The sequence below is a fragment of the Dreissena polymorpha genome, chromosome 1 (assembly GCF_020536995.1).
Source record: "Dreissena polymorpha isolate Duluth1 chromosome 1, UMN_Dpol_1.0, whole genome shotgun sequence".
Lineage (NCBI taxonomy): Eukaryota > Metazoa > Mollusca > Bivalvia > Myida > Dreissenidae > Dreissena > Dreissena polymorpha.
Window position 1 is genome coordinate 13457156 of NC_068355.1, and position 27887 is coordinate 13485042.

General features: G+C 34.8%; 3 protein-coding genes across 7 annotated transcripts in view; 2 read left to right on the plus strand and 1 right to left on the minus strand.

Annotated features, from left to right (window-relative positions):
* Positions 1-27887, plus strand: part of LOC127871717 (putative tricarboxylate transport protein, mitochondrial) — a 195683-nt gene that overhangs the window by 38213 nt on the left and 129583 nt on the right. The window contains exon 7 of one of the 2 annotated variants that reach the window (XM_052414881.1): positions 1538-2387. The exons of the other annotated variant lie outside the window; for it this stretch is intronic. Coding sequence (XP_052270841.1) covers positions 1538-1649 — 112 coding nt within the window. The 3' untranslated portion in view covers positions 1650-2387. Of the gene's footprint in view, positions 1-1537; positions 2388-27887 lie in introns of those variants that run through there. 2 annotated transcript variants of the gene reach the window in all.
* The window catches only part of LOC127871640 (glutathione S-transferase theta-1-like), a 163409-nt gene continuing 140318 nt past the window's right edge, over positions 4797-27887 (minus strand). Inside the window, exons 1-4 of one of the 3 annotated variants that reach the window (XM_052414782.1) lie at positions 10093-10235; positions 9845-9932; positions 6010-6163; positions 4797-5630 (exon numbers count right to left, since the gene is read on the minus strand). In XM_052414782.1, the coding sequence (XP_052270742.1) occupies positions 5283-5630; positions 6010-6163; positions 9845-9932; positions 10093-10204 (702 nt within the window). In that variant the 5' untranslated portion in view covers positions 10205-10235 and the 3' untranslated portion in view covers positions 4797-5282. Of the gene's footprint in view, positions 5631-6009; positions 6164-9844; positions 9933-10092; positions 10236-27887 lie in introns of those variants that run through there. The other 2 variants (XM_052414773.1, XR_008045491.1) reach the window with 2 other exon arrangements.
* LOC127871385 (unconventional myosin-XIX-like) overlaps positions 10379-27887 on the plus strand; it is a 200443-nt gene continuing 182934 nt past the window's right edge. The window contains exons 1-7 of one of the 2 annotated variants that reach the window (XM_052414278.1): positions 10379-10418; positions 16353-16502; positions 18564-18666; positions 19034-19176; positions 22087-22197; positions 22323-22378; positions 24543-24683. In XM_052414278.1, the coding sequence (XP_052270238.1) occupies positions 16386-16502; positions 18564-18666; positions 19034-19176; positions 22087-22197; positions 22323-22378; positions 24543-24683 (671 nt within the window). In that variant the 5' untranslated portion in view covers positions 10379-10418; positions 16353-16385. The remainder of the gene's footprint in view (positions 10419-16352; positions 16503-18563; positions 18667-19033; positions 19177-22086; positions 22198-22322; positions 22379-24542; positions 24684-27887) is intronic. The other variant, XM_052414267.1, reaches the window with a different exon arrangement.

A 27887-nucleotide genomic window follows, 5' to 3' on the forward strand; every position in this document is an offset into this window, starting at 1 on the left:
CTAAGTCAAGGGAAGTAATAAGCTTTAAATGGACATAGTTATCTGACCTGCCCATGTATATATTTTTGTTAAATAAATTAAAGCGGCGCAGTAAGCGGCATTGTGTTTCTGACAAACACATTGTGGTAAAAGGTCAACGTCAAGGTCATCCTTTACGTCTACGGTAAAAAATACACATTTAAGGGAAGTAATAAGCTTTAAAGGGAGATAATTATTCAATATTGAACATAGCCACATTAAATATTTGGCATGCATGTGTATCTCATGGAGCTGCACATTTTGAGTGGTGAATCTACAGTCACGGTAGTGGCTTTTAATTATTTGCTACTAAAAATAGAGATTTGGTAGAGACAATTATTTTCAAGGGAAGTAATTTATATGATTATAAATCTCATATTATATATTTCCTTTCCAAGAATTAAAGTTCTTTTGACAGTTACTGTACATATTTATTATTTTGATTATTTATAAATCAAATGATTGATTTGTCAAAGTTTTTTTAAAATGATATAATTATCATTTCTTTCACGTATTTAGTTATTAATAGTATTGTTCATTACGAACCTGTGGACTTATGTCCATAGATACATGATGAACTCTGGCTATGATCTCTTCGATAAACCACAGGCCTTGGTTGTCCAGTTGGATTGGACAAAATCCAAGGGAAGTAATAAGCTTTAAAGGAGGAAGATGATTTCTATACCTGCCAAATTATAAATAGAAATTTTATTTCAAAGTGGCGCAGTAGGGGGCATTGTGTTTCTGACGAACACATCTCTTGTTGGGTCACTAGGTCAAAGGTCAAGGTCAGTGTGACCTCTAAAAAAAAAAAATCTGACAAGCTTTTGCAGCCAAGCGTGGCACCCGTTATGCGGTGCTCTTGTTTATTTCTTTAATTTTATTCTTGTTGGTTACTTAAGCTCCTTAGATCCAATGTACATTTATCAATATAAAGCATTTAATGACAAACTTTAATACATGCCAAAATCTGTGAAAAGGTCTTAAGTAGCTTTGTTAAAATTAGATATTGAACCCAGTTAGGGGGGGGGGGGTGGAACTTTCATAACTTTCATGTTCGTCTACATAAACCTAGCTAACTTCTATCACATATCTCAAGAAACTGAATTGAAACTTTCAATGTTATCCAAGCAAAGTCTAAATGAGACAAACACAATTATCATATACAGTGATGCACTTTGTCCTTTATATGAGTGCCCTTGGTATGGCTTACTTGTGGTGCAGGAGCGTTAATTGTGATCAAGCCCCAGTCATCAGCTTATACAATTAAAACTTATTGTCCCCTACCGGTTTTACCGGAGGACATTATGCACATCATTTCATTTTGTTCCTACGTCAAAAATTCTGGTTGCTATGGCTACAAATTAAAAAAATCTGACAATGGTGGAATTTCTGACAATTGTGGAGCCGGTAGGGGACAATATTGCCTGGCAATAATATTGAAGTATTGATAGTATTTTTAAGATTCAGTACTTAACTACATAAGAAATAGTGCAACAATTTATATAAACTTCTGCAGGTTTTACAAGGGGACTGTTCCACGACTCAGTCGAGTGTGTCTAGATGTTTGCATCACGTTTATGATCTACGACAACTTCATGGAGGTGTTCAACAAGTTCTGGAAGCACTAGAACCATCAACTTAATCACTATGTTGAGAAATGGAAGCTTCCATTCATCAACTGGCCATGAGCATTATTTGGTGATAGGTTATACTCATCCAATATGCTGTTTCAAGGGACAGTACTAAGTGTGTCTAACAGCTTCGGGGCTGGTCATATTGTGGCTGCATGACTTTAAAGATGATGCTTATTGCATAACAAGGGGAATGCATTAATTACTGGTGTTGTATTGTATGGTCTAAATTATTTCCAATATATAAGTAGATAGTTGTATATATTTTATTTGACATACATTTCATGTTGATTTTGATAATATACAAATTCTACAGTTTTCTCTTCACCATTTACAAATATATTTATGAAACTTTGTTAACCTTTTGTACGTTATAAAACAGAGTTTTTCCTCTGTTGACCATTATCGTTAATGAATATTTTTATTTTTATTCATAATCAACATTAAGTATTACCAAGTATAAAGTTTTTACAAAGATTGTAATTTAATTTGTATATCACATTCCTATTTGTTATGGGTCGCTTCCGTTGTTTATTTTTGCAACAAATATTACTGTTTTTATACATGTATTGTTTTTGCAATAATTTCTATCTTGTACTACACTATTGCAATTATATCTTTCTTATCATTGAAATCCTAGACAAACTAGATTTGATATTGATGTCATTAGACATACCTATTTTAAAACAAGTGCTGTTGATCCAAGTATTTACTTTCAACTAGCCTTTCCAACAGTCATGTTGTTAAAAAATGAGCAATATTGATGCCATGTTGTACTGATGTGTTGCTAAGTCATGACAGTACATTTATATGTCTATATGATCTTATATTTTCTTGTTTGAAACAACTATACATCCAAATCTGGAACACATGAAGATGGGTATTTTTCATATGGTTATTACTATATAGTAATTGATATCAACACCACTCAAATCTGATCAATTAATACCAAATTTTGGTTAAATTATTTCAAAAGAGGTTGTGTTTTACTTTGCTCAATCATTTTGTTACAAACTAAAAAAGTGAACTTAATTGTCTACATTGCATTATGGTAATATTTGTATTGGAATTTTTCAAGAAGGTCATCGAAAAGTTGACATACATTAAGCCAGTAAGGTCTGACCTTCTCCATATTGTTTTCATGTCACACATGTTTTTTAACTGCAGTTGGGAAACATAGGAAGGTAAATTTATGTTCAACATAATTATTTGTTTCTTCCACCAATAGAATCCTAGAAAAATGAATATGTATTTTGAATTGTGACTTATATATTAAATTATAAATATATTATTGCTCAGTCAATGCTTTGTATTATACGTTATGACGTGATTTATACATGACATGCTTTTTTGTTATTTTCATAGATCAATATACATGTACTATAGTGCTGGCAACATATAATTAGTAGAGAAGTAAAAAGATTTACACCCTTTTTTCAACCATTTGATTTGAATGTATAAGGCAAGTCATAGATGTGATTTGGTGGATTGAATAATGAATGTACATACATTTTAAAACAACCAGCTTTACATGTATTGTCAAATGATTGATATTATATTAGGAGTGCAATTGCACAATCATTAAACAATTTTGTGAAACTTTCATTATTGTGTATTTTGGTCTTTTGAATAGTCCAAATATTATTAATCATGATTAACTTTAATTATATGCAAGTGTTCAATAATGTATTGTTTTGATGGTCATCAATATACAAAGGAAGTGTACATTGTTTTTGTAGAAATATGACTTTGAGGACCAATTGCTTTTGTTAGATGTATGTTAGAAAACATGGGATTTATTTAAATAAAACAATAAAAGGCAATTGGGTTCTTAACACATTGTGGTACTTCATTAGAGCAATATCTACAACAAATACTTCTACTGATTTAAAAAGTATATCTGTTTAAATTAAAATAAATGTGTGAAAACTAGTTTATTTGTAAGAAGCGCATTCTATTGCATTAATTTATGAAGATTGGTGCTAATGGTATAATTATATACTTCTTAAACTCTATGCAAATCTGAACAGGCACACTTTGCATTTCAAAGTAAATATGTACAAAAACAATGCTGCCATTGCTGTGTCATTCTGAACAGTCACACATGGCATTGCTGTGTGAATCTGTACTGACAGACACCGGCATAAAAGTTTAAATCTTTACATACACACACACAAACACATGCTTGTAGTTGCAGTATATGGACTAACGGTCTCCTCATTGGTAATCTAGACTCGCACCTGGCATTGCAGAGAAAGTCTGTACAGGCATTAAAATTGGCATTGGTGTGTTTGTCTATACAGACACGTCCCTAGCATTGATCTGAAAGGCCCAAAGTCATTCATCTGAGATACAAAGGAACTGACCTGTTTTGTGCACTCCAAGATGTTACTAGAACAAATGTTCTGACCAACTTTCATGAAGAGTGAACAATAAATGTAACTTATAGAGTTCTAACAAGGTTTTACAATAACCATACATGGATAAATACCCTGCCCCCTTGTGGCCACATTTTTCAACAGACTGGAACCATTTTTCTTACACATCCAACAGTAACAATTTTTGAACTCGTCTCAGATATCATTGGAATAAATCTTCTGACCAATAAATGTGGCTTCTAGACTGTAGATTGTTAACAAGGTTTAGCTATAGCAATGTATAGCCATATAAGGAAAATGCCTCGCCCCCTGGTGCCTGTGTTTTTTAAAGTGTTAACGAGGTTTAACTATAGCAATTTAAGACAAAATGCCCCACCCCCTGGGGGCCATGTTTTTTAACCAACCGGAATCGTTTTGAACTCTCTAAAGATATCATCAGGACCAATCTTCTGACCATGTTTCATGAAGATCTAACAATAAATGTGGCCTCTAGAGTGTTGACAAGGTTTTACTATAGCTATATATAGCCATATTAGGAAAAATGCTCTGCCCCCTGGCAGCCATATTTTACAAGCAATTCATCCAAGATTTCATTCAGGGGAATCTTCTGACTAAATTTCATGAAGATCGAGCAATAACTGTGGCCTCTAGAGTGTTAACAAGGTAAATGTTGACGCAAGACGGATAAAAGGCGATCACAACAGCTCACCGTGAGCACATTGTTCTCAGGTGAGCTAAATATGCTCACCTTCACCTGGCAGTGCAGTGTAAATATGGAAAGAAACACACATGGAATTTGAGTATCACAATGAAATGACACAAACCTGGCCTGGTACTGCGAAGTAAATCTGTACAGACACGCTTGGCATTTCAGAATATATCTGAATTATCACAAATCTGGCAAGGCAGTGTACCTCAGTACAGACAAACACCTGGCAAGGTGGTTAAAATATGTGAAAACCAAAACCTGGAATATTAGTATTATTCTGTACAGACCTGGCATTTCTGTGTGAACCAGTAGTCACAAACCTGGCATGGCAGCGCAGTCATACTGGCACTGATAACTAGTAAAAAATACAGGTCAGTGACATAGATGCCCTCTTGACAAAAACTTGTACAAAGATTAGTTTTTCTCATATTTTACCTTTAATCTGTTTAACCTTGAACTTAAATGAAAGCATAAAAATCATGACATAAAATCATATACTAGTATGAGAAAAAATGTGATAACAAATGGCATTTTGGGTACAGTTCATAATTTTGCACCAAGTGAAGGTCCAATTTTCTTGTATGAATCTCTTGTGCGATAGGTTATGGCATGACCTTCGTCGAAATATGGATTTAACGTGGTTCGAACCCTTTCCATCCATGCCTTGATTTTGAGGTTGGATTCATAGACGTCTTCCTCAAACACTGGGAACAACTGCATCAGTTCACAGGCTGCCAAGAGATCAGCAACCGAGATGTCCTCACCACCAATGAACTTTTGGTCCCTTAAGAAATAGGTTTCAATATGGGCGATAACTTTTGGAAGTTCTGCCTTGAATCTCTGTACCTTCTTCTCATCTATTTTCTCATTTTTGGCAACTGGTATTAGCAACTGAAATTCATCACAGGTGAAATAAAAAAATTAACATTAATAAAGCCAATCAAATACTATGAGTGTATAAAAATGTATTAATTGTACGTGTAAATGTTGGAATAAAGCTATTATGTGGGATTCATTATTATCATTTAGTTTTACATCTTCATGAATATTAACCCATGTATATCATGTGCCATAATATGTCATTTTCAAATGATTCAAATCGGCTTTTAAAATTTTATGGGATGTTTCAAAGCTCAAACTATTCATTGAAGCTACATAAGACTTTAGTAACGTTGATCTAGTGAACATTGGCTATAGGGATTTGCAATCATCTTCATATAAATAAACCAAGATTCTGAAGAGTAACCTATAATTTAAAACAATACCCCACCTTATGTTGGAAGACCATGGCAGCCTGCAAACGGGTGTTGAGATGCTGCCAGTGCAGATACTCGTCTATTCTGGCCTGTTTTTGAAGGTCTGAATGTGGATACCAATGTTCCGGTAGCTTGTATTTTTGTGATAGGTATCTTAGAATTGCAACACTGAAATAAATTACATCTTTAATTTGTATAATCTGTAATTATATTTCAAAATATTTAAATTGCTATAATAGAGTTAGAATTTTCCACTTGTGTCATTTGTTGTCATAACCTATGGCAATGCAACAGCTGTCAGCTATGAAAATAATGGCTTCATTATACTTTACACAAGGGTCACCTCAGTGGAACTTGATTTGCAACTTCTGTAAAGTGACATGTATTGTTCTTTACAGCACCCTCATACATATTTTCGTAAGTTATTTAGATAGTCTGGGGATTGGTTCCTGTGTTATTTTGAAAGGTTGGCAATTGGTTCCCACATTATCTTGACCGCCCTGACATTGGTTCCTGGGATGTTTTAACACAGGCACACATTGGTTCATACACAGCCCAAACCAATGTCCAGTTTGTAAAAATAACATAGGAACCAATGTCCGGGTTGTCATGATAATAGCAAACCAATGTCAATTTGAGTAAAACGAATGTATGAGCAATTTTCTGTTGAAACCAATATCTTGGATTGTTTCAATTGGCTAATTACCAAATAAGCGATTGCTATGCCTATGAAGTTTACTCTAATTGAACTATTTAAACTGTTACTTTGACACTTTGTCAGACCATGTGACAGAGGTATCTTTATCTGATAAATTGCTTTGATGGACACCTGTTGAATTGTCATTTAATGGTCATGTTTAGGGCTGTCCATAAAGTACATCACTCTCCAGAAGTGGGGAGGGGATTTAAGAAAGTGTGACTGTTTGTGACAATGGTAAGGGGGGGGGGGGTTGCCACATGAGATGTCACACATTTTTTTTGTAGATTGAATAGCTTTAAAATAATTTCCAATGATTTTGTGAAACATTTGAGTAAGTTTTAAGTAAAAATAGAATGAAATGTGTATTTTCTGATTGTGTTGTTCACAAATCCTCTCCCTAGGAGTGCTAGTATGCTTTTGTGAAGCCTTTGTATGATGCATAGCCTTGCTTTCAAGAAGAATAATTAATTATATGTTGTCCACTGCATAAATATATATCCTACATGTGATAACTATTGCACAATCGGTAGATCATCATAGCATTGACGGTTGACCTCACCTATAATTCATGTATTTGTAAATGAGAAAGCAGATAAATGATGTTTATTACAAAATTGTCAAGACATATTTTAGCAACTTTTGTTTTAAAAATCAATCTAGATTTAGTTGCTGCTTCAATGAATAACTATAAAAACTGTTAACAATTAACTATTCTGCTATTATAGTCATGCTAATATTGTGATAGTTCTATTCATTGGAAGGTGTATATTTGAATAATATTTAATAGTGAAGTGCGTTAATATTACATTTTAATTAAGTGTTAATAAAAAAAATGTTTGAAAGTGTGATTTAATAGACCAGTTGAATGTTATTGTATACATTCGGGATTTTCCGCGCATGAGCACTGACTGGTTGGCAAAAAACACTGGTTACAGTAACGTAAAACATGTATACATGTCTTTTGTTTAGTCAATAAAACGATACAAAAATCCGAAATAAACATTAAAACTCTTCAATAATATTGCAAAAATATAACATTTAGTACCAATAAATGTATATTCATAAATATAATTTCCTCTGTATAAAAATACGAATTAGTTATTACCGGCAGATTAAACGTGGTCGGAAGACTAAAAACTGGCAATCCCACAAAACAAAACATAAACTATTCTTCGTAATCTTTGTGATAGTAAGATTTTGATAATTTATATTTCAAAGATAATAACACATACATTAATTTGATTATAATTATAAGTGGTGTACATAGTGTTATTGTTCATAAGCGAACGATAGTGTAAGAGGTGCATTTAATCAATTATAAAACAATGCCCTAAAAGCGGAATACATTACAATTTGTAAATATTGTAGTTATTTAATTTTCCATTGAATGAACTATCGTTTCGTTTCCATCGAATGACATTATCATAGAGTTTAGCATACATATGAAAAACAAAAACCGCATATTATGCAAATTGAACTGTCTTTGCGTGCACTCTCTATTCTGGCGATAAGGAGTGATAACAATCTAGCATTTTATGATAAATAAATCTATATATTTAATTATTTTACGCAAGTATTTTTTACCCTTATTTTGTTTGCTTGTTTTCATGATGTCGTTTCGTACACTACAGTAAGGTACAATCATAACACGTAATAGCCGAGTTTACATTTGCCGGTACTCGTTAATTACGTTAATTAGGTAGCAGTAAAATTGCACAATATTTTTAATTTATAGTTATTAAACACTGTATTATTATAATTAAACTGGCTAATATATACACTAGTTACTGCTAATCCATTTCGGACAAATATCTTCAATTTTTCAAATATGTTAACATATTTTTTTAAAGCAACTGTTTCGTATTTTGGCTTTACAATTTTGCTTAGATGATTGCTCAATATGCCAAGAGATGACATGGAGGTATCATAAATGTTGTTTAATGACCAGACACTTGTATGCCACATGTGGTTTATGCAGGGACCCAAATAGGTCCATGGATTTGAGACACCATGTGTTCTTTGTAATTGTTTGGACAGTATCCGATCATAACGAGATAATCGGTTTATGATAAACAAAGGTGCAATAAAACACCGGGTTAAAAAGGCTGAAACAAAGAGTGTCGAAATTGGTGTGATTAATTAAATAAAATCTATTACATTTATGAAGATAGTTCATTGAATGTGTAACAAGGTAAGTTTTTACAGGCATAAATGTTCGAATAAGTTACTATATGTTGCATACATAAAGTCGATCTATTTGCTTTTTGATTACATTCTTATTTGTGTTCATTAAATTTGATTTATTCTGAAAGAATTTTAATATCTGAGAATGTTAAATCTTAAAAATGGTCTCGAAGATGTGCCAAAAAGAGATTTTTATGGTAACCACATATACCAAGCTCGTATATTGTGTTCCACTCCCGAGTTCGTTTATAGTAAAAAACTAATAATAACAACAATATAATCGTTCATAAAATGCATTTCCTTGCACGCTTATGTTTTATTCAGACATAGTTAGTAAAATTATATTTGATATAGTGCATGATTATCAATAAAAACGATGATTATTTCAACCTTCTCTATATGCGCTTATATGAATTTCACCTCTTTTTGCCAACCAGTGGGCGGAGTCTAATATTTGCAGGTGCGCGTGACGTCACTCGTCAACTGGTCTATTTAAGGGGTGGGCATCCGAGATGTGTGATAGATGGTGACAGGGAGAGGGTTAAAAATGGTCACAAATAGTGTGACGTTCTTTAAGGACAGCCCATTTTAGTTCTCCCATGTTGTTTTCTTTATTTGGGTAAAGGTCCTGGCATTCCATTTTGAGGGGGAAAATATCACAAAAACTTAAAAAGGGGACATCATTCCTCAATTAAGCTTGACGCTAGGGGAAAACTGCATCATTTTAAAGATATGTTGGGAGAGGGCCTGTTAGAGAGGCCCTTTTCCTACATTTCTTTTAAATTATGCAACAGAAAGGCTTTCTGTTTGTGAGGAGGGGCCAATATAAGACCCTTGCTTATGAAGGAAAAATACCTTGTTCTTCATAATACATTTATCTTTTTAATGTACATAAATGCCAGCTACCCAGGGGTCATATAGCTGGGAAAAGGAATAGTGATATTATATTGCAAGGAGTTGTTTACCTTTCTGTAAGAATAAAGCCATTGTCCTCCAAAGTTGGCACCTTCATCCATGGATTTACACGCTTATATTCCTCCGTAAGATGTTCACCTGAAATAAAAACGTGTATTAATCACTTCATTTTCCAAACTTATGAAATAAACGCCTCTTTTTTAAAACGTGACAATTTATGAACCTAGCGCTAGCATCGCCCGAAAATTCTGTTAAAATTAATAATTGACAACTCATGCCAACATATTATGAAGATTACCTTTCCTAAGAGCAATCGGCTTTGGCTCGAAATTTATTTTATTTGCTTTTAAAAATATATAAACCGCTCTTGAAGGTTGGGACATTAAATCGAAATAATATTTGAGAGCCATTTTGTTTTGTTTAGATGTCAAACCAATCAAATTTATTCTTTACCAAGACCATGTCGTAGATGCGCTTGCAACACAGACTAAGTCAAGTAAACATTGAAATGCAAGCGCCTTGTTCAAAATCTGTCAGCGCCATTTTTGAAACATAACACCATAACATGACACTAACATCATGTCAAACATGTGCTTTTATTTCTATCCACAGGTATTTCCAAAGGTAAACTTCTCAATAATTATGGAGCCTCACATGTCAACAATCTGTCGGAAATCTTTAAGCAAATAGCAATTGTCACCTCGCTGTATCAATTTTATTTAATACCAGACGTTTACATTTAATAAACTCAGGGTTCGACACTAAGGCACGTCCGACAGACATTGTCTAGTAAGATCGGTGGTCGGGCTAGTAAAACTGGGCTAGCTTGTCCGACTGGTTGTACATACAAAATCTATACTGATTCATATAACTAACCGAAAACCTTTTTCTCTTAATGTGTAAAATAACTATTGTATCCATTATTTACATCAAAACAAAACTAGCGTATATAAATAAACGCGGAGCATTCACATGATTCATCGCTATTTTTAGACGCGAAGGAGAGCTTCCCGCAGAAATAGCTTGTTTCCATTGGTAAAGTTGTCATAAATATTAAAGGTGCCTTTTCACAGATTTCAGGGTTCGACATTAACTTTTATTACAGCAAGACCGTCCGATCAGCTCCTCTTAAAATGTACTAGCCCGAACCTGATGTCTACTAGACCATAAATGACATAGCAAATGAACACAATTGTGTCATGTGACTGTTTAATCAGGATTTATCAGTAAATTATCAGTGAACACCAGATTTTTTATGCTTATAGTAAAACAATAAAATAACCCTTTTTTTTGCTTTTCTTCGTCAAATTCAAGCCATGGGAACTGACTCGATTTTCCATCTAGGATAAAATTGACGTTTTCTTGTTTCTTCATATTTACGTTTCGTGTCAGGTAGGCGTCGGATTCTTTTTTTCATTAACTGATTTGTCGGACAAAAATCCAAACTTGAACAAAGCCATTCTTTAAATTACATTATCTTGTCTGCTTCACAAAAATGTTTACAGTGACGATACCAATTTTCGATAGAAGACGTAAAATCATGCTCTACAGTTTTACGACACTGCAGAAAATCATTAATATTCATTACAACTTGACCAATTGAAACAAGCAATTTCTGCAGGAAGCTCTCCTTTGCGTCTAAAAATAGCGATGAATCATGTGAATGCTCCGCGTTTATTTAAATATACTAGTTTTGTTTTAATGTAAATAACGGATTCAAGAGTAATTTTACAGATTAAAAGTAAAGGTTTTCACAGCAATTATTTATAGTTATATGAATCAGTATAGATTTTTTTTAATTTATGTACGACCAGTCGGACAAGCTAGCCCGCAGTTTTACTAGCCCGACCACCGATCTTACTAGACAATGTCTGTCGGACGTGCCTTAGTGTCGAACCCTGGATTTTGGCATTTTTTAACTTATTCATTAAATGCTTTATATCGATAAATGTAAACATTGGATCGTAAAAGCTCCAGTAAAAAATCAAGAATAAAATTAAAAAAAGGAAAAGAACATTGCCTGGACCAGGTTTCGAACCAGTGACCCCTGGAGTCCTGCCAGAGTCCAGAAGTAAAAACGCTTTAGCCTACTGAGCTATTCCGCTGAGTACACTTACTTGACGTATTTTATACCTTATATAAGCAATCTTCGTAGTTTCACAAAATTTAACGACAAAAACAGAACTCTCCAAATTATTCAATTGTTTCGCGTTGCAACGCTTTATAATTTTTAGGTTTTAAAATCGTCAAAAGATGCATATAATGGCTATATTAGACCATGGTAAATGTTCAGTATTACTGTTTCCTCACAAATATCATAACTAAAACGAAAATTTGCGAATCTGAAACAACTTTTTTCAATTTTGTCAATTTACCAAAGCGTGAAAAGATCCCTTTAACCCTTTGCATGCTGGGAAATTGTAGTCTGCTAAAATGTTGTCTGTTGAATTTCTAAAATTAGCATTTTCTTCAATTTTTTTCAAAGAATACTATCAGAAAAGCAACAGTTTGGATCCAGATTGGACGCCACGTTCTGTGGCGTTTCATCTGGATCCAAACTGTTTTCAAAGACCTTCAAAATTCGGTTCCAGCACTGAAATAGTTAATGATTTTCTGCAGTGTCGTAGAACTTTGCATCATGTTTTTATGACTTCTATCGAAAATCGGTATCGTCAATGTAAACATCTTGGCGTAGAAGACTAGAGAATGTAATTTAAAGAGTGACTTTGTTCAAGATTGGATTTTCGTCCGACAAATAAGTTAATAAAGAAAAATCCGACGGTAAAACTGGCACAGATTATGATGGAAAAGGGCATTGGAGCTGTGGTAGCATGGAGCACAGCGGTCAAGGAGGCCAGAATTTGATAACGTTTAATAAATGTCACCTGCTGTACAGACATCATTTGTTTAACTGGTGATAAACAGTGAAATTACAACAAACAATTTATGTTGTTAAATAGTTTAATTTTTTTTTTACTCTGTGCATCAAAATAACTTTCTTGTGTTCACTTATTATTTTCTGATAAAACCTGATTAAACAGTTACACGACACAATTCTGTTTATTTGCTATGTCATTTATGGCCTAGTAGACATCAGATTAGGGCTAGTACATTTTAAGAGGAGCTGGTCCAATGGTCTGGCTGTAAAAAAAGTTAATGTCGAATCCTGTAAACCATGGAATACCGCATTTAAATGTGGAAAATTTTATTGTTAAACACAATATCTGACCGCATAAACAAAAAGTTTTTACTTAAACTTTGAAGTGCCCCCCCCCCCCCCCCCCCCATCCGTAGCAAATTGCCCATGGCCATGTGAATATTATATTAGCCACATTTGGTTTACAACAAATCCGGGTCGTTTTTCCCTTATTCCCGTTAGCTCCTGAGCCGTTTCCCCCTAATTCCTGTTTGCCCTGAGTCGTTTCGCCCTAAATCCAGGGTCCTTTCGCCCTTGTTTGTATACAAAAATCGATTTAAAAGAATTTATATTTAGCTTGTCACAAGCTGAATGGGACACCAGAACCATCCCAGACGACTGGCGAAAGGCGAACGTAACTCCAGTCTTCAAAAAAGGAAACAAAAATGACCCAGCTAACTACAGGCCAATATCTCTAACTTGCATCTGCTGCAAACTCCTAGAACACATTGTTACCAGCAACATCATGAAACGTGCTGAAACAAACAAATTACTCTACCCACTACAACACGGATTTCGGAAGGGCAGATCTTGCGAAACCCAGCTCCTGGAGTTCACCCAACATGACGTGACCCAAAACATGGAGAATGGCCACCAAACTGATGTCCTTGTAATGGACTTCTCGAAAGCGTTCGACAAGGTACACCACAGCCTCCTCCTTCACAAGCTTGAACACTATGGCATACAAGGAAAGACCCTAGCCTGGATCCAAGCATTCCTTACAAACAGAACGCAGAAGGTCGTGCTAGAAGGCGAATCCTCAGACACAGTACAAGTCGACTCTGGCATCCCCCAGGGATCTGTCCTCGGCCCATCCCTCTTCCTCTTCTACATAAATTACATCCCAGACGGCCTTAAATCTACGGTCCGACTTTTTGCTGATGACACCATTGCATACCTCACCATATCAGGAGACACAGACTGCATAAAATTACAAGAAGACCTAAACAAACTAGCATCGTTGGAAAATAAATGGAAAATGGAATTTCACCCAGAAAAATGCCAAGTCATCTCAATAACCCGCAAGCGCAAAACCCTCATCCATCAATATAAACTCCAAAACCATATTTTAGAACATGTCAAATCAATCAAATACCTTGGATGTACATTGAATGAAAAGCTAGACTCGGGCGAACACATTAACAACATCAGTAGTAAAGCCAGCAGAAACCTAAGCTTCATCCGAAGAAACCTGAACATTGCATCCACAGCCATCAAAGAACAAGCATATATGACACTCGTCCGCCCCTCATTGGAATATACCTGCACCATCTGGGACCCATATAAAAAGGGTGAGACGGATAGGCTGGAAATGTTCCAACGTTGAGGAGCCAGATACGTCAAAAACAGATACAAAAATCGCTCAAGCGTTACAGACATGCTGAAAGACCTCCAGTGGAAATCACTAGAAGACCGACGCAAAGAAGCACGACTCATAATGTTTTATAAAATTGTAAACAATCTTGTACACTTTCCATCCAAAAATCGTCTCAAGCCAAATCTGAACAAGTCCGAACCAACAAACAACTTATTCTACTTTCACATCCCATTCTGCAGAACGCTCTATCGCCAACAATCATTCTTCCCGAGAACCATCAGGGAATGAAACAAACTTCCACCAGATATACTGTCAGCTGGCTCAGTTGAGATCTTCAGATCTCAACTAGCCAAACACTTTATCTAACTTCCCCTCCGCTTTTATCTCACACTGTATATACTTCACTTTTTTACTCTCACTTTCTCTTTTCTTTATCTCTAATGCACACCATGGCAATAATCTTCAATCAGTTGAAGGTGGCCATTACTTGGCAAAAGAAGAAGGGATATTGTTTAATACAGTATTATATTATCTTTATTACTGTGTCTTTTGCTTCAGGTATGTTGTCATCCAAATGAGGCGTTATGTTCAACACTAGAGACACTTTGAAATATAACAAACTACAAAGTTATTTATATTTCATATATTTGGATTTGTATCATAGTCCGATGTTGCCATCTGTCCCCTTAATCACATGTGATGGCACGTTGGCGAGGTGTGACTGTCTGATCACACGAAATACACAATTTGTCTGCCATAAGAACGTGTCGATATTTAAATTCACGAATGACGATGCCATAGCCAAGTTGCTTTGCATATAGTATATACACTTTCGGATAATATCTTGAGATCAAAAGATGCAAACTGGATAAACGTTTATAAAATCAATATAACGCCTTTAAAATATGGTCTTTAAAATTTTCTTTGCTATTAATTAGCCAATCATCTGACAGAGCCCTCACACTACTTTGGGGGAAGGGGTCCGCAGCCCTTAGGAGGGGGAATTTTCGCGGCGTTTCCCTTTTTGGGGGAATTTTTTACTTACTCTCTCATTATTTGATTTGTACATGTTTGCACTATATTCATTGCATTTTTCATAATTTAGTATGTTTGAAACGATTAAATTGAAATAGAATTGAGATATAATTATCATGAGACACATCTTTCTATAAAAAAAAAAAAAAAAATTTTTTTTTTTTTTTTTAGGGGGAATTTTTCCCCCCAAAAGGGGAAAAAAGTATACTTTTCAGGTGGGAGCCTGCCGCCGAAATTCGGCTGCAGATTTGATAGATTGAGGGCCCTGTCTGATCACAGATGTCTTCCAATCTAAGTTTGTTTGATAATTGTAATTGGTCCAGAAATTATTTTAATTGGGAAATCAATGCATCATACCTCTGCCAAACTAATTAATTGTGATACTTAGTTTGTAACATAATGTATCATAATGTTTCTGTTAATTACTTGAAATTAAAATCAAACGGATAATTGTGCAATAATAAAATTTGTCATATTCAAATTATCTTAATTTCCCATATATGTAAAACAAATACTATTCAAACCGAAACAAACATTTACAAAACCATAATATTCTATAAGAATTGAATTAGGGCAAAACAACCCACTTGTAAGGGCGAAACGATAGAAGGCAAAACAACTCAGGGTGACCTAGGGCGAACAGGTTTTAGGGCGAAACGACCAAGAACCGATTACAACCAAATGTAGCTCATCAAGCATCATTGTATGTATGTTTAATTTGTGTAAAATGTCTATTTGAATAGAGTTTTCCATAGTCTTGGTTTGGTGTCTTGCTACTTTTTTGGCTAATGTTGCCACATTGTATATATATGGCCTGCTTCCACCTCAGATTCAGAAATTAAAAATACTCTCTATTTATGATACAATTTATTAACAATATACAACTGTCAAAGTACTACACAAAAAAGTATAAATGGTCTGAACACGAGTCCAAAGATAACTTCAAGAAGCCCCCACAGGCATAATGAGAGCACTTATCAGTCTAACTGATGCTTTTGTTTTATTTCAGGTTTGATGACATCTAGACCAAATACCAATTACCATGTCTGTTGTCCCAGGGTTGGCAGTTTATCTTCCAGATAATCAGTCTGTTTGGCTTAAGGGTAAAGTGCTAATGGTGGAAGATGACAAGTGCACTGTTGCAGTTTTACACACTGAGGTGATTGATTATGTGGAAACATATAAAATATATTTATAATATACAGTTAACCCATTTATGCCTAGCGTCCTGAAAAAAGGACATTGCAAACAGCGTAGACCCAGATGAGACGCCGCATAATGCGGCGTCTCATCTGGGTCTGCGCTGTTTGCTTAAATGAATTTCTTTATGAAATATTCAAAATATAGAAATAAATATACTTGACACCCCTAATTTTGGAAATAAATTGATCCAATTTAGAAGGATGGGAGAGTCCACTGGGCATAAATGGGTTAATGTCAAAAGCAAGTACAATCAAACTCGATTGCTGGAACTCGCTGGGTTTACGACCAAAGTTTGAGCCATCTGCAATAGGCGCCAACCAATTTCTAATATATTTATTTTTACTTACATGAACTTATGGTTACTTACATAAATTGCCAATATGTTTACATTTTTTGTTTAAAAATTATTCAAACTGCCTAAACTCTGTACTATTTACTGCTGTTGAATTAATAAGAACCAAATATAAAATTACTATTTGTATTTATGCATATTTTAAAACAGTAACACATATAATAAAACAAATAACATATTATAAATGTACCATAATAACTGTAAGTTTTCGGACACTTAGAAATCATTTATTTTGTTTGTGATTGACAATTTAAATACAAAAAATATTTAAAAAAAATACATGTATCCAAAACTTTAGAGACAAAAATGAATGTGTCAGAAAATTACAATTATTTTGAAATAAAAGCAATACATCAATATACAATAATTATATAGTGATAAACTCTTTTTCTGCTTTGAAATAAATATAATTTCACAGCTTTACTAATTCTTGCCTGAAATGATAGAACGAAAAAGTTAAAACATTAAACATTGTGCTTCCTTAATAAGACAAACTGTTTCAAGTACTTTTGGGTGAATCCATTGTTTTTGTCCAACAATTTTCATACATGGTTATTTACCCAATTGAGCAAATGTTATGGTCCATTGCACTCAGGTATGCATCTGCCAAGTTTTATGACCTTAATCTGGCTGTAAAAATCCATGCTCCAAGTGTCACAAGAGTGTCAAAGTGAAAACAGGGCTAGTGTTTTTTTCATTTAAAAAAAACTGGTCCGGTAATCGGCCCCATTCCCAATCGAAACAAGAGCTCTGTTTGTGAAACGCAAAGCCCCCTACTATGCCGCTTTGAAGCCATATATTTGACCTTGAAGGATGACCTTGTCCTTTCACCACTCAAAATGTGCAGCTCCATGAGATACACATGTATGCCAAATATCAAGTTGCTATCTTCAATATTGCAAAATTTATGACCAAGGTTACAGTTTATGGGACAGACACACATGCACACACATACAATGACAGACAGACTGACCGCCAAAAGCTATAAACTCCAGATCATTCCATCCGGGGGCATAAAAAGTATATATTTTTCCCAAATGTGAGCTTAAAATTCCCAATGGAAAAGATTTCAATCAATATTTTGTTCATCTCCCATCCATTTAAGTTCATACTCAGTAACAAGAATACTGAAAACACTTTATTCTCATTTTGAAGCATTTTTAAGCAGAACAACAATAACACTAATTTTCCAATTTTAGTCAAAACATCGCAAATTTTCCAGATCAAATTTTACTGTCCCCATTTGAGCCAACCGGAAAATGGAGCCACATGAGTTCAAATCATTGGGTTTTGACTGTACTTGTGACATTTCCAAAAGAGAGTCAGTGAATGATGACCAAGTATCTAGTGTGCACTCAATATTCAATTACATGACAATATTGAATATATGAGTCTGACAATATAATTATATATTTATTTATTTATTTACTTATGGACACTGACAATAATTCGGCTGCATGCTAACATAACTACATATTTTGTAAATAGACACAGGGTCAAACATCACCCAGGTTTTTCAGATTGTGTTATGAATTGATAAAAAGATTACATAACAATATATTAAATAATACATGAGAATATGAGCATGAATGCACTTTTAAAACATGTTCTGTTACTATCAAAGATGTGCCGATTTGCACTATACATTGCCTTTTTTATTTGTAGGAGACCTCAGTACATGAATGTGATACATTGTTACCAAGCTCTGACCAGCGTTTGCTGTCAGTGGACAATCTAATACAGCTTGCACCTATCAACCAAGCTTCAGGTAGTTGAGAAGTTTGGGGATTTTTTACCAAAAGTCTGTTTATATTCGTAGAACATTCTAATCAAATTAGAAGCTTTTCTCATAGAAACACTTTTGACAGTGCAGTACAGTTTTTTAAATGAGATCTCTGTCATTATTTCCTTTATAAATAGCTAATTGCATTTTTAGTCTGTTCTTGTTTGTCAGTCAGTTTCAAAGCTATTTAACAAAAATCCATGTTGACTCTTAACTGAATTTCGTATGAGAAAAAAATATTTGTTTGCAATATAAAATAATGTTATTTTATATCTCTTAGGGGTTTTCCTTTTGCCAAAAATGGCTTTTACAAAACTTAAGCAAAATCTTGTCTTCCATGTTTTGTTTGCAGTTCTATGTTGCCTGAATGAAAGGTTTGCTCATGACTTGTTCTACACCAGCGCGGGCAGCACAGTGATTGCCATAAACCCTTTCAAGGAAATCCAGAACTTGTACAGCCGCGATCTTGTGATGGCTTATCATGAAAATACAGAGGTATCATACTGCACTCAGAACATATCTGTACTGAAATGTGCAGTCTGAGTCTTGAAGATTTTATTTAACTGGTTTGCCCTCATAAAGTCCGACCTGTCTGCTGCATACGCACAGTTCTATCTTCATTGCGAGAATGCTCTAGTTAGAGGGATGCAATTACTGATGATGATGATGATGATGATGATGATGATGATGATGATGATGATGATGATGATGATGATGATGATGATGATGATGATGATGATGAAGGCATATACTAATCTATGATTGAGTGATTGGCCTGTGTCCGGACAGGCCTCTCTTTGTATATCCGTTTATGACAAGGGATGTACATTGCACCAAATCAAAATCCTGCAAATCAGTCAATATATTTTAACATTTTGGCTTGCAGCAAAATTGTAAAATTGCATACTAACACAGCTGTTGATTATCAACATCCTCTATTCCACTTGTAAAATCAAATCTCGCATGGCCATTTTTTTTCCACCCAAAACACCAGCCGTTACTTTGACCTTCACCTTCTTAAAATGGGCTATCTAGCACCAATCGGGAACTTGTATGGTTTCTAAACACAGATTTATGATCATTTGCTGCTTCACATGCGATCAGAGTAATAACCAATATGCAAACTTGCAATTTTTACTTGTACCCTTTTTTTATAAAAACTGACTTATTATACACTGCAAATGAAGTTTGAGAGTGGTTTATAGGATTTACACTTGTCAGTTTGTTGGTTTGTGGGCCTGTAAACAGATAATACTCTGAGTTCTTGACTTGAATGTCTTCCATATTTTGCAAGCAATTCAAAACTTAAAAAATGTTATCGCAATGAAGTGTAGATGCGCGAGACGCAGTTTTCACTCATAGTGATCCCCACATTTCTGAGTAATAAGCTCTGAAAGAAGCCATTTTTATGCATCAAATTTAATACGTTTGAGAAACTAACTACTTCTTCATTTCTCAAGCCATTGAATGGAATCTTGAAATATGTATCTCCCTGCCCAGTAATCCACACGCTGCTGGTTTTGTTGTGCCCTTGAACATAGCAATTTGTTTAGCAAACTCACTACTACTATATATAAGGGATGCAAGAGGTTAACCGGTTAACCTTCCAAAACATTATATTTTTCTGAAAAAGGTTAACCTGAATTTTGTTATCTTTTCATTGAACAATTTGTGCGATTTTGCGTTTTTCATGACATACTGACAACTTGCGCTTGAGACTAGTTAAAAAACATGCCTCACCATTGACGGTAATATAAATAATTTGTTAACAAAGTAATATTGCAAAAGATCAGTACCTTTGTAGTTACAAACAGGAGTACGTTTTGATAAGTGGCACTCGTGTTTTGTTTTACTCAGCGAATTTTAACTAGCAAACTGTGGGGAGTAGGGGCTATAAGCAAAGATGTTATTGACACTTTTATCTCACTTATGATAAAAACAGTTGAAACATTGGACAGGTTATTTTGATGTTTATTCAATATCCAACACTGATTGCTCGCAAAAATAAAGTGTATAAGTACCAATTTTATCAAGAATTGCATTTATTGTTAAAAACTCATCAAGTCAACATCGTTTTTCCTTTTTAAACATAGATTAAACAAGATAATATTTGTATGACCCTCTTTGAAGAAGAGGGGGAATATTGTTTTGCACAGTCATGTCTGTTGGTCCGTCCACCAAATGGTTTCCGAATGATAACTCAAGAACACTTAGGCCTGGGATAATGAAAAATCATAGGTACATTGATCATGACTGGCAGATGACCCCTTTTGATTTTCAGGTCACTAGGTCAAGGTCACAGTGACTCAAAACAGTAATATGGTTTCTGAATGATAACTCAAGAACGCTCAGGCCTGGGATTATGAAACTTCATAGGTACATTGATCATGACTGGCAGATGACCCCTATTGATTTTCAGGTCACTAGGTCAAAGGTCAAGGTCACATTGACTCGAAACAGTAAAATGGTTTCCGGATGATAACTCAAGAACACTTAGGCCTAGTATCATGAAACTTCATAGGTTCATTGATCATGACTGGCAGATTACCCCTATTGATTTTCAGGTCAGTAGGTCAAAGGTCAAGGTCACAGGGAGTCGAAACAGTAAAATGGTTTCCAGATGATAACTCAAGAGTCAAGAACACTTATGCCTAGGATCATGAAACTTCAGTAATACATTAATCATGACTGGCAGATGATCCCTATCGATTTTCAGGTCACTAGGTCAAAGGTCAAGGCCGCAGTGTCTCGAAACAGTAAAATGGTTTCCGGATGATAACTCGAGAATGCTTATGCCTAGGTTCATGAAACTTCATAGGTACATTGATCATGACTGGCAGATAACCCCTATTGATTTTCAGGTCACTATGTCAAAGGTCAAGGTCACAGTGACTCGAAACAGTAGAATGGTTTCTTGATGATAACTCAAGAAAGCTTAAGCCTAGGATCATGAAACTTCATAGGTACATTGATCATGACTGGCAGATGACCCTGATTGATTTTCAGGTCACTAGGTCAAAAGTCAAGGTCATAGTGACTCGAATCAGTAAAATGGTTTCCAGATGATAACTCAAGAATGCTTAGGCCTAGGATCATGAAACTTCATAGGTACATTGATCATGACTGGCAGATGGCCCCTTTTGATTTTCAGTGGACTAGGTCAAAGGTCAAGGTCACTGACCTGAAGCAGTAAAATGGTTACTCACACAATGGCTGCCACTACAACTGACAGCCCATTTTGGGGGCATGCGTGTTTTACAAACAGCCCTTGTTACTACTAAACTCTAAGTGAAGGTGTATTGGTTAACAGGGTAATATTTTTATTCCCTTTTTTGACAAAGCTCTCATTTTTGTTATTTAACGTCAACTTATTTGAGAACATAAGTTGCCCTTTTATATTTTCAGGACTCTCCTCACATCTACAGTAAAGCTGGAGACGCCTTCAGGCACCTGTGTCGTGGGTTGGGTAAGGCCAATCAGTGTATAATCGTCAGTGGGGAAAGTGGCTCAGGAAAGGTGAGAGGCAGTTTGAGTGCTAGGTTCAGTGTTTTGAGTACATGTAATAGTTGTGGTAAGAATGCATATTTCTGTAAATATTTTCATCATATTATAATTGTTGTAATGAAGTATTATTTTTGTAGACTGTTTCTGCCAAGCATCTGCTGCGATATTTGACACTTGTCGCGATTGGAAAAGGGTGAGACATTAGGATTGTATGTACCATACTTTCATTTACAAACATGTACATGATTCTAGTATACACATAATGTAAAATCACATTTTAATTGTTAAAATGTTTTTTTTAGCTCATTTATTTTTTGGAAAAAAAAAATGAGCTATTGTCATCACCTTGGCGTCGGCGTCCGGTTAAGTTTTGCGTTTAGGTCCACTTTTCTCAGAAAGTATCAATGCTATTGCATTGAAAATTTGGTAGACTTACTTACTATCATGAGGGACTGGGCAGGCAAAGTAAGATAACTCTGGCGTGCATTTTGACAGAATAATGTGCCCTTTTTATACTTAGAAAATTGAACATTTGGTTAAGTTTTGTGTAGAGGTCCACTTTATTCCTACAGTATCAAAGCTATTGCTTTCATACTTGCAACACTTATTAACTATCATAAGGGGACTGTGCAGGCAAAGTTATGTAAATCTGACTGGCATTTGGACGGAATTTTGGGCCCTTTATACTTAGAAAATTGAAAGTTTTGTTAAGTTTTGTGTTTTGGTCCACTTTACCCCTAAACTATCATAGATATTGCTTTCATACTTGGAACACTCACAAACTATCATAAGGGTACAGTAAAAGGACAACTTGCATAACTCTGGTTGTCATTTTTACGGAATTATGGCCCTTTTTTGACTAAGTAACTTTGAATATATGGTTAAATTTTTTGTTTCGATCCACTTTACTTCTAAAGTATCAAGGCTATTGCTTTCAAACTTCAAATACTTTCATGCTATCATGAGGTTACTGTTCCTGGAAAGTTGAATTTTACCTTGACCTTTGAATGACCTTGACTTTCAAGGTCAAATTATTAGATTATGATTAGATTTGATTGATACTTTGACAAAACTACTCTAACCTGACATACCACAATAGACTCCACCCAAACCCCCCCACCCCGAATCCCCCCCCCCTAAATTTTTTTTTTTTTTAAGGTCATCTCACAAATGACCACCACACCCTCACACTATACTATACCCCCCACCCCACCCCACCCCCAAATTGGTTTTTTTTTAAACGGTTAAACGGTTAAAAAACACAAATATTTATTTTATTATTTTATGTTTGAAATACCGTCCAACCATCGCACCCAAGAATAACCCCCCCCCCCCCCCCCCCCCCCGCCAAATTCCCCCCTCCCTAATATTTTTTATTTTCTAAGATCATGTCACAAATAACCACCACACCCTCACACTTTACTACTTTACTATACCCCCCGAATCCCCCCCCTAATAAAAAATTTAAGATCATCTCACAAATGACCACCACACCCTCACACTATACTATACCCCCCCCCCCCCCCCAATTTTTTTTTTTTGAAATGGTTAAAAAACACAAATATTTATTTTTATTATTTTATGTTTGAAATACCGTCCAACCATCGCACCCAAGAATACCTTCCCCCTCCCCCCCCCTATATATATATTTTTTTATTTTTTTTAAGATCATCTTACAAATGACCACCACAACCTCACACTATACCCCCCCCCCCCCCCCCCTATATATATTTTTTTTTTTTAAGATCATCTTACAAATGACCACCACACCCTCACACTTTACCACCCCCCCCCCCACCCCCCCACCCCCAAATGTTTTTTTTTTTTAAACGGTTAAAAAACACAAATATTTATTTTTATTATTTTATGTTTGAAATACTGTCCAACCATCGCACCCAAGAATCCCCCCCCCCCCCCCTCGATTATTTTTTTTTTTTTTGCATTTAATAATGTAATAAATGTCCACGCCCCCACACTATACACCCCTCTTCACTCCACTCCTCCCTCCTTTGTGATTGAAATTGAGAGCCCATTCACCTTTAAAAAGAAAATAGATGAGCGGTCTGCACCCGCAAGGCGGTGCTCTTGTTTCATATAAAGCACAATTTAATACTATTTATATGAAAATAATATATAGCAAAATTTACTTACAAATTAATCATTGTGTTTTAGTTTTTTTTTTGGAAAACTATTCTTATGAACCTACATTTTATGAGCCACAAAATTCAAAAATAGGTCTTACGCCACATGCAGCCAGCGTAGCGCACAATCAACTTGTCCTGAGCTACCATAGTTGCATATACATAAGAACCATTTTCGCATTACATGGCTATTATTGTTGCTTCAAATACGTTCAGGGAGCAAGACCAGGTGTGTAGCTCCATAGAACAGAGAATCCTCGACTCGAACCCAATACTGGAGGCATTTGGTAATGCTGTCACCCAGCGCAATGATAATAGCTCCAGATTTGGCAAGTTCATCAAAGTCCAGTTTTCAAGGTTTATATTTATTGTATTGTATGTTTCAGTCTCGTGTGTTAACTGTATTTAACCTTACCAGTTGCTTGTTTTTAAGTGTTAAGGAATGTTACGTGTATTAAAAAATATAATAGGATTATTTCTGGACTTCATTTTAGTATGATGTATTTTTTATATTGATGTGCTTTTTTGGCCTTACTATTGAATTTATTGACATCAGTGACCTTAAATGTCGTAAAGTCTACATTCCCTCAACAGGCATGCTTTTCAAAGATATGCTTTCCAAGACCCGTACTTTTCCGTTCAAAACGAAAAAATTTAGAAACAATCTTGATAAGGAGATTTTAACTCAAGATGGGGTAGACGGAGTGACTCTTACTGATAGTTTTAGAACTGATTTCTTTAAACTACAACATATGAACAATCTGGCATTTTAAAAACCTTTGAAGACTATCAAATACCACTTGAAACTCAAGCACCGTTGATAATGCATCATGCACAGCCAGTGTATTAAAGCATGTTATTCATTTTGAAATCCAAGACTTTTGTGAATGTACTCAGATGTTCACTCACCAATAACACTTGATATTAAAACAAAAACTTCTCAAATAAGAAACTTCAATAGACCAACTTATGTTGAACAACAACCATAGACCAAGATAACTTAACAGTGCTCCAGCAAGGCCTTAATGGAAGGGCACCCCCGCCCTGCCCTTCCGAAGCCCCTCCCTGCCCTTATAGTTAACTTATAATGCCTTGAATTAAATGATCAAATTCCCTATTTACAAAACCATTTAACCATGTTGCCTAATTGAGAACATTGGTTAAGTAAACTTTAGTGGTAAACCAATGAAAAATGGTAACATTACACTAGACAAACACAGAACTTAGTAATTGGAGTACAAATTAATTATGCTCTTTTACAAGAAAATGCCTTATTATTCGTAAATTTGGTCCAAATACATGTAACTATTAAACATAACACGGTTAAGTCAATATATAATTCCACATGTTTGATGTTTTCACCTTGCCGCCTGAATGTTGTAATTTACAGTTGTTTCTTGTAAATGTCATGAATATTCTATTATGTTATATAAACTGTATTTGCACATTCTATTTACATATTGTGAAAATGTTCATATTGAAATAGACAAAACGAAACAACCATTTCGGAAAGTTAAACACAATTCAATAATGATAGAAAATGTCCCAGCAAAAAATAAAAAAAATTAAGTGCTTTCTTTGACTGAAAATTCAAATAAATTACGGTGTTTGCACTTTTAATTTTCAAGTTTTGTCAGTTAGTATGTGTTAATCATTTTGTTGTGCAAACAGGAATGGTCAAATGGTAGGAGCAGAAATTCACACCTATCTTTTGGAGAAGACACGCGTGGTACATCAGTCACAAGATGAATCCAACTTCCACATCTTCTACCAGGTAATCTTAACTGATAAGCATACGGGTAGTTAAGATAATGTGCTGCACTGCGTATTGTATCAAGCTACATGCCTGAGTTATTTGCCATTGATGATAACTGAGACAATGAGTTTTGGGACTCAAACATGTTTGCCCTAAAAGCTCTACTAAAATATATTTATTAAAAAATGAAATTATTACAACTTATTGCCTGTTCTCATAATTGCCTATTATCTTTAAATTTCATTGCAATTACTCAGTCATATGTCGAAAAAATAGTTTTAAAATATAGTATTGACTCAGGAGCCGGTTGCAATGAAACATGCCAAAATTCTGTCAGCATTGGGACATTTCATCATTATTTTGGGACGTTTGACCCTATGACATGATGGCAAAAAAACAATATGTCTCTTCATATGCACAATTAACGCAAACATCTTATTTTGTTTATATGATTTTAGCCAATATTGCCGATCTATGTGTTTAAGAATTTCATTTACACAAGCGCCATATTTTAATATGTAGTAGATATGCAGGTACACCATGTGCATACATTAATAAAGTGCCTTATTGGATATGCCTCTATTGTGCTTACATGAATAAAGTGCCTTATTGGATATGCCTCTATTTGATGTTCAAATAAAGTGCCTTATTGGATATGCCTCTATTTGATGTTCAAAGGAGGCAGGGTTATTCACATTGAATATTTATATAAAAAAATGCAACATGATATATGCCCTGTGAAATTTGCTTTTTTTGAAGTGCAGTTATTAAATGTTGAGTAAATTTAAGCTAAGATTAATATAGTGATCGGACTGTTCATCCGTCTGTCTGCACACTTCGCGTTAAGGTTTCCAAAAATGCTCATAACTTATATGTCCCTTCAGATAGCAACTTGATATGTGGCAGGCATGTGTATTTCATGGAGCTGCATATTTTGAGTGGTGAAAGGTCAAAGTCAAGGTTATCCTTCAAGGTCAAATGTCAAAACATCAAATCAAAGGGAAGTAATAAGCTTTAAAGGGAAATAATTTAAATTATCTGTACCTACCAAATGATAAAAAAAATAAAATCATTCAAAACAGCATAGTAGGGGGCATTGACAAACACATCTCTTGTTTGTTTTGAAAGATTATATATGTATATCTTATATCTTAACCACAGGTGGTATAGTACACATAATATAAGTACCTTTTGGTAATTTATTTATTTTTTAATTAATCTCATATTTTTCAATAAATCTTACCCGAAAACTTATGAATGGGTAAACTTATAACTTACTTTTTATGGAATTCACCTGTTAATGCAATGTTTTAAAAAGTTACTTATATTTAAAGTAAATTTTATATGCAACAAAAAAAACTGCTTTAAAGGTTGTTGGGTATTACTTTCCCTAGTTGATGGATAATATTTGTATTGTCCATGGTTTATGAATAGTATTTCTATTTTCCGCATGTAATGGGGAGTAATTCTCTTTTTCACAGGTAATGAATAGTCGTTCTATGTTCCATAGCATTAGGTAATGGAGAGAATGTTTATGCCCCCAGTAGGATGGCATATAGCAGTTGAACTGTCCATCAGTCCGTTCGTCTGTCAGTCAGTCTGTCCGTCCGTCCGAAAAACTTAAACATTGCCCATAACTTTTTATTGAATATTGAAGATAGCAACTTGATATCTGGAATACATGTGTATCTCGTGGAGCTGAACATCTTGAGTGGTGAAAGGTCAAAGTCTTCCTTCAAAGTCAAAGGTCAAATATATGGCTTCAAAGTGGCGCAGTAAGAAGCATTGTGTTTCTGACAAACACA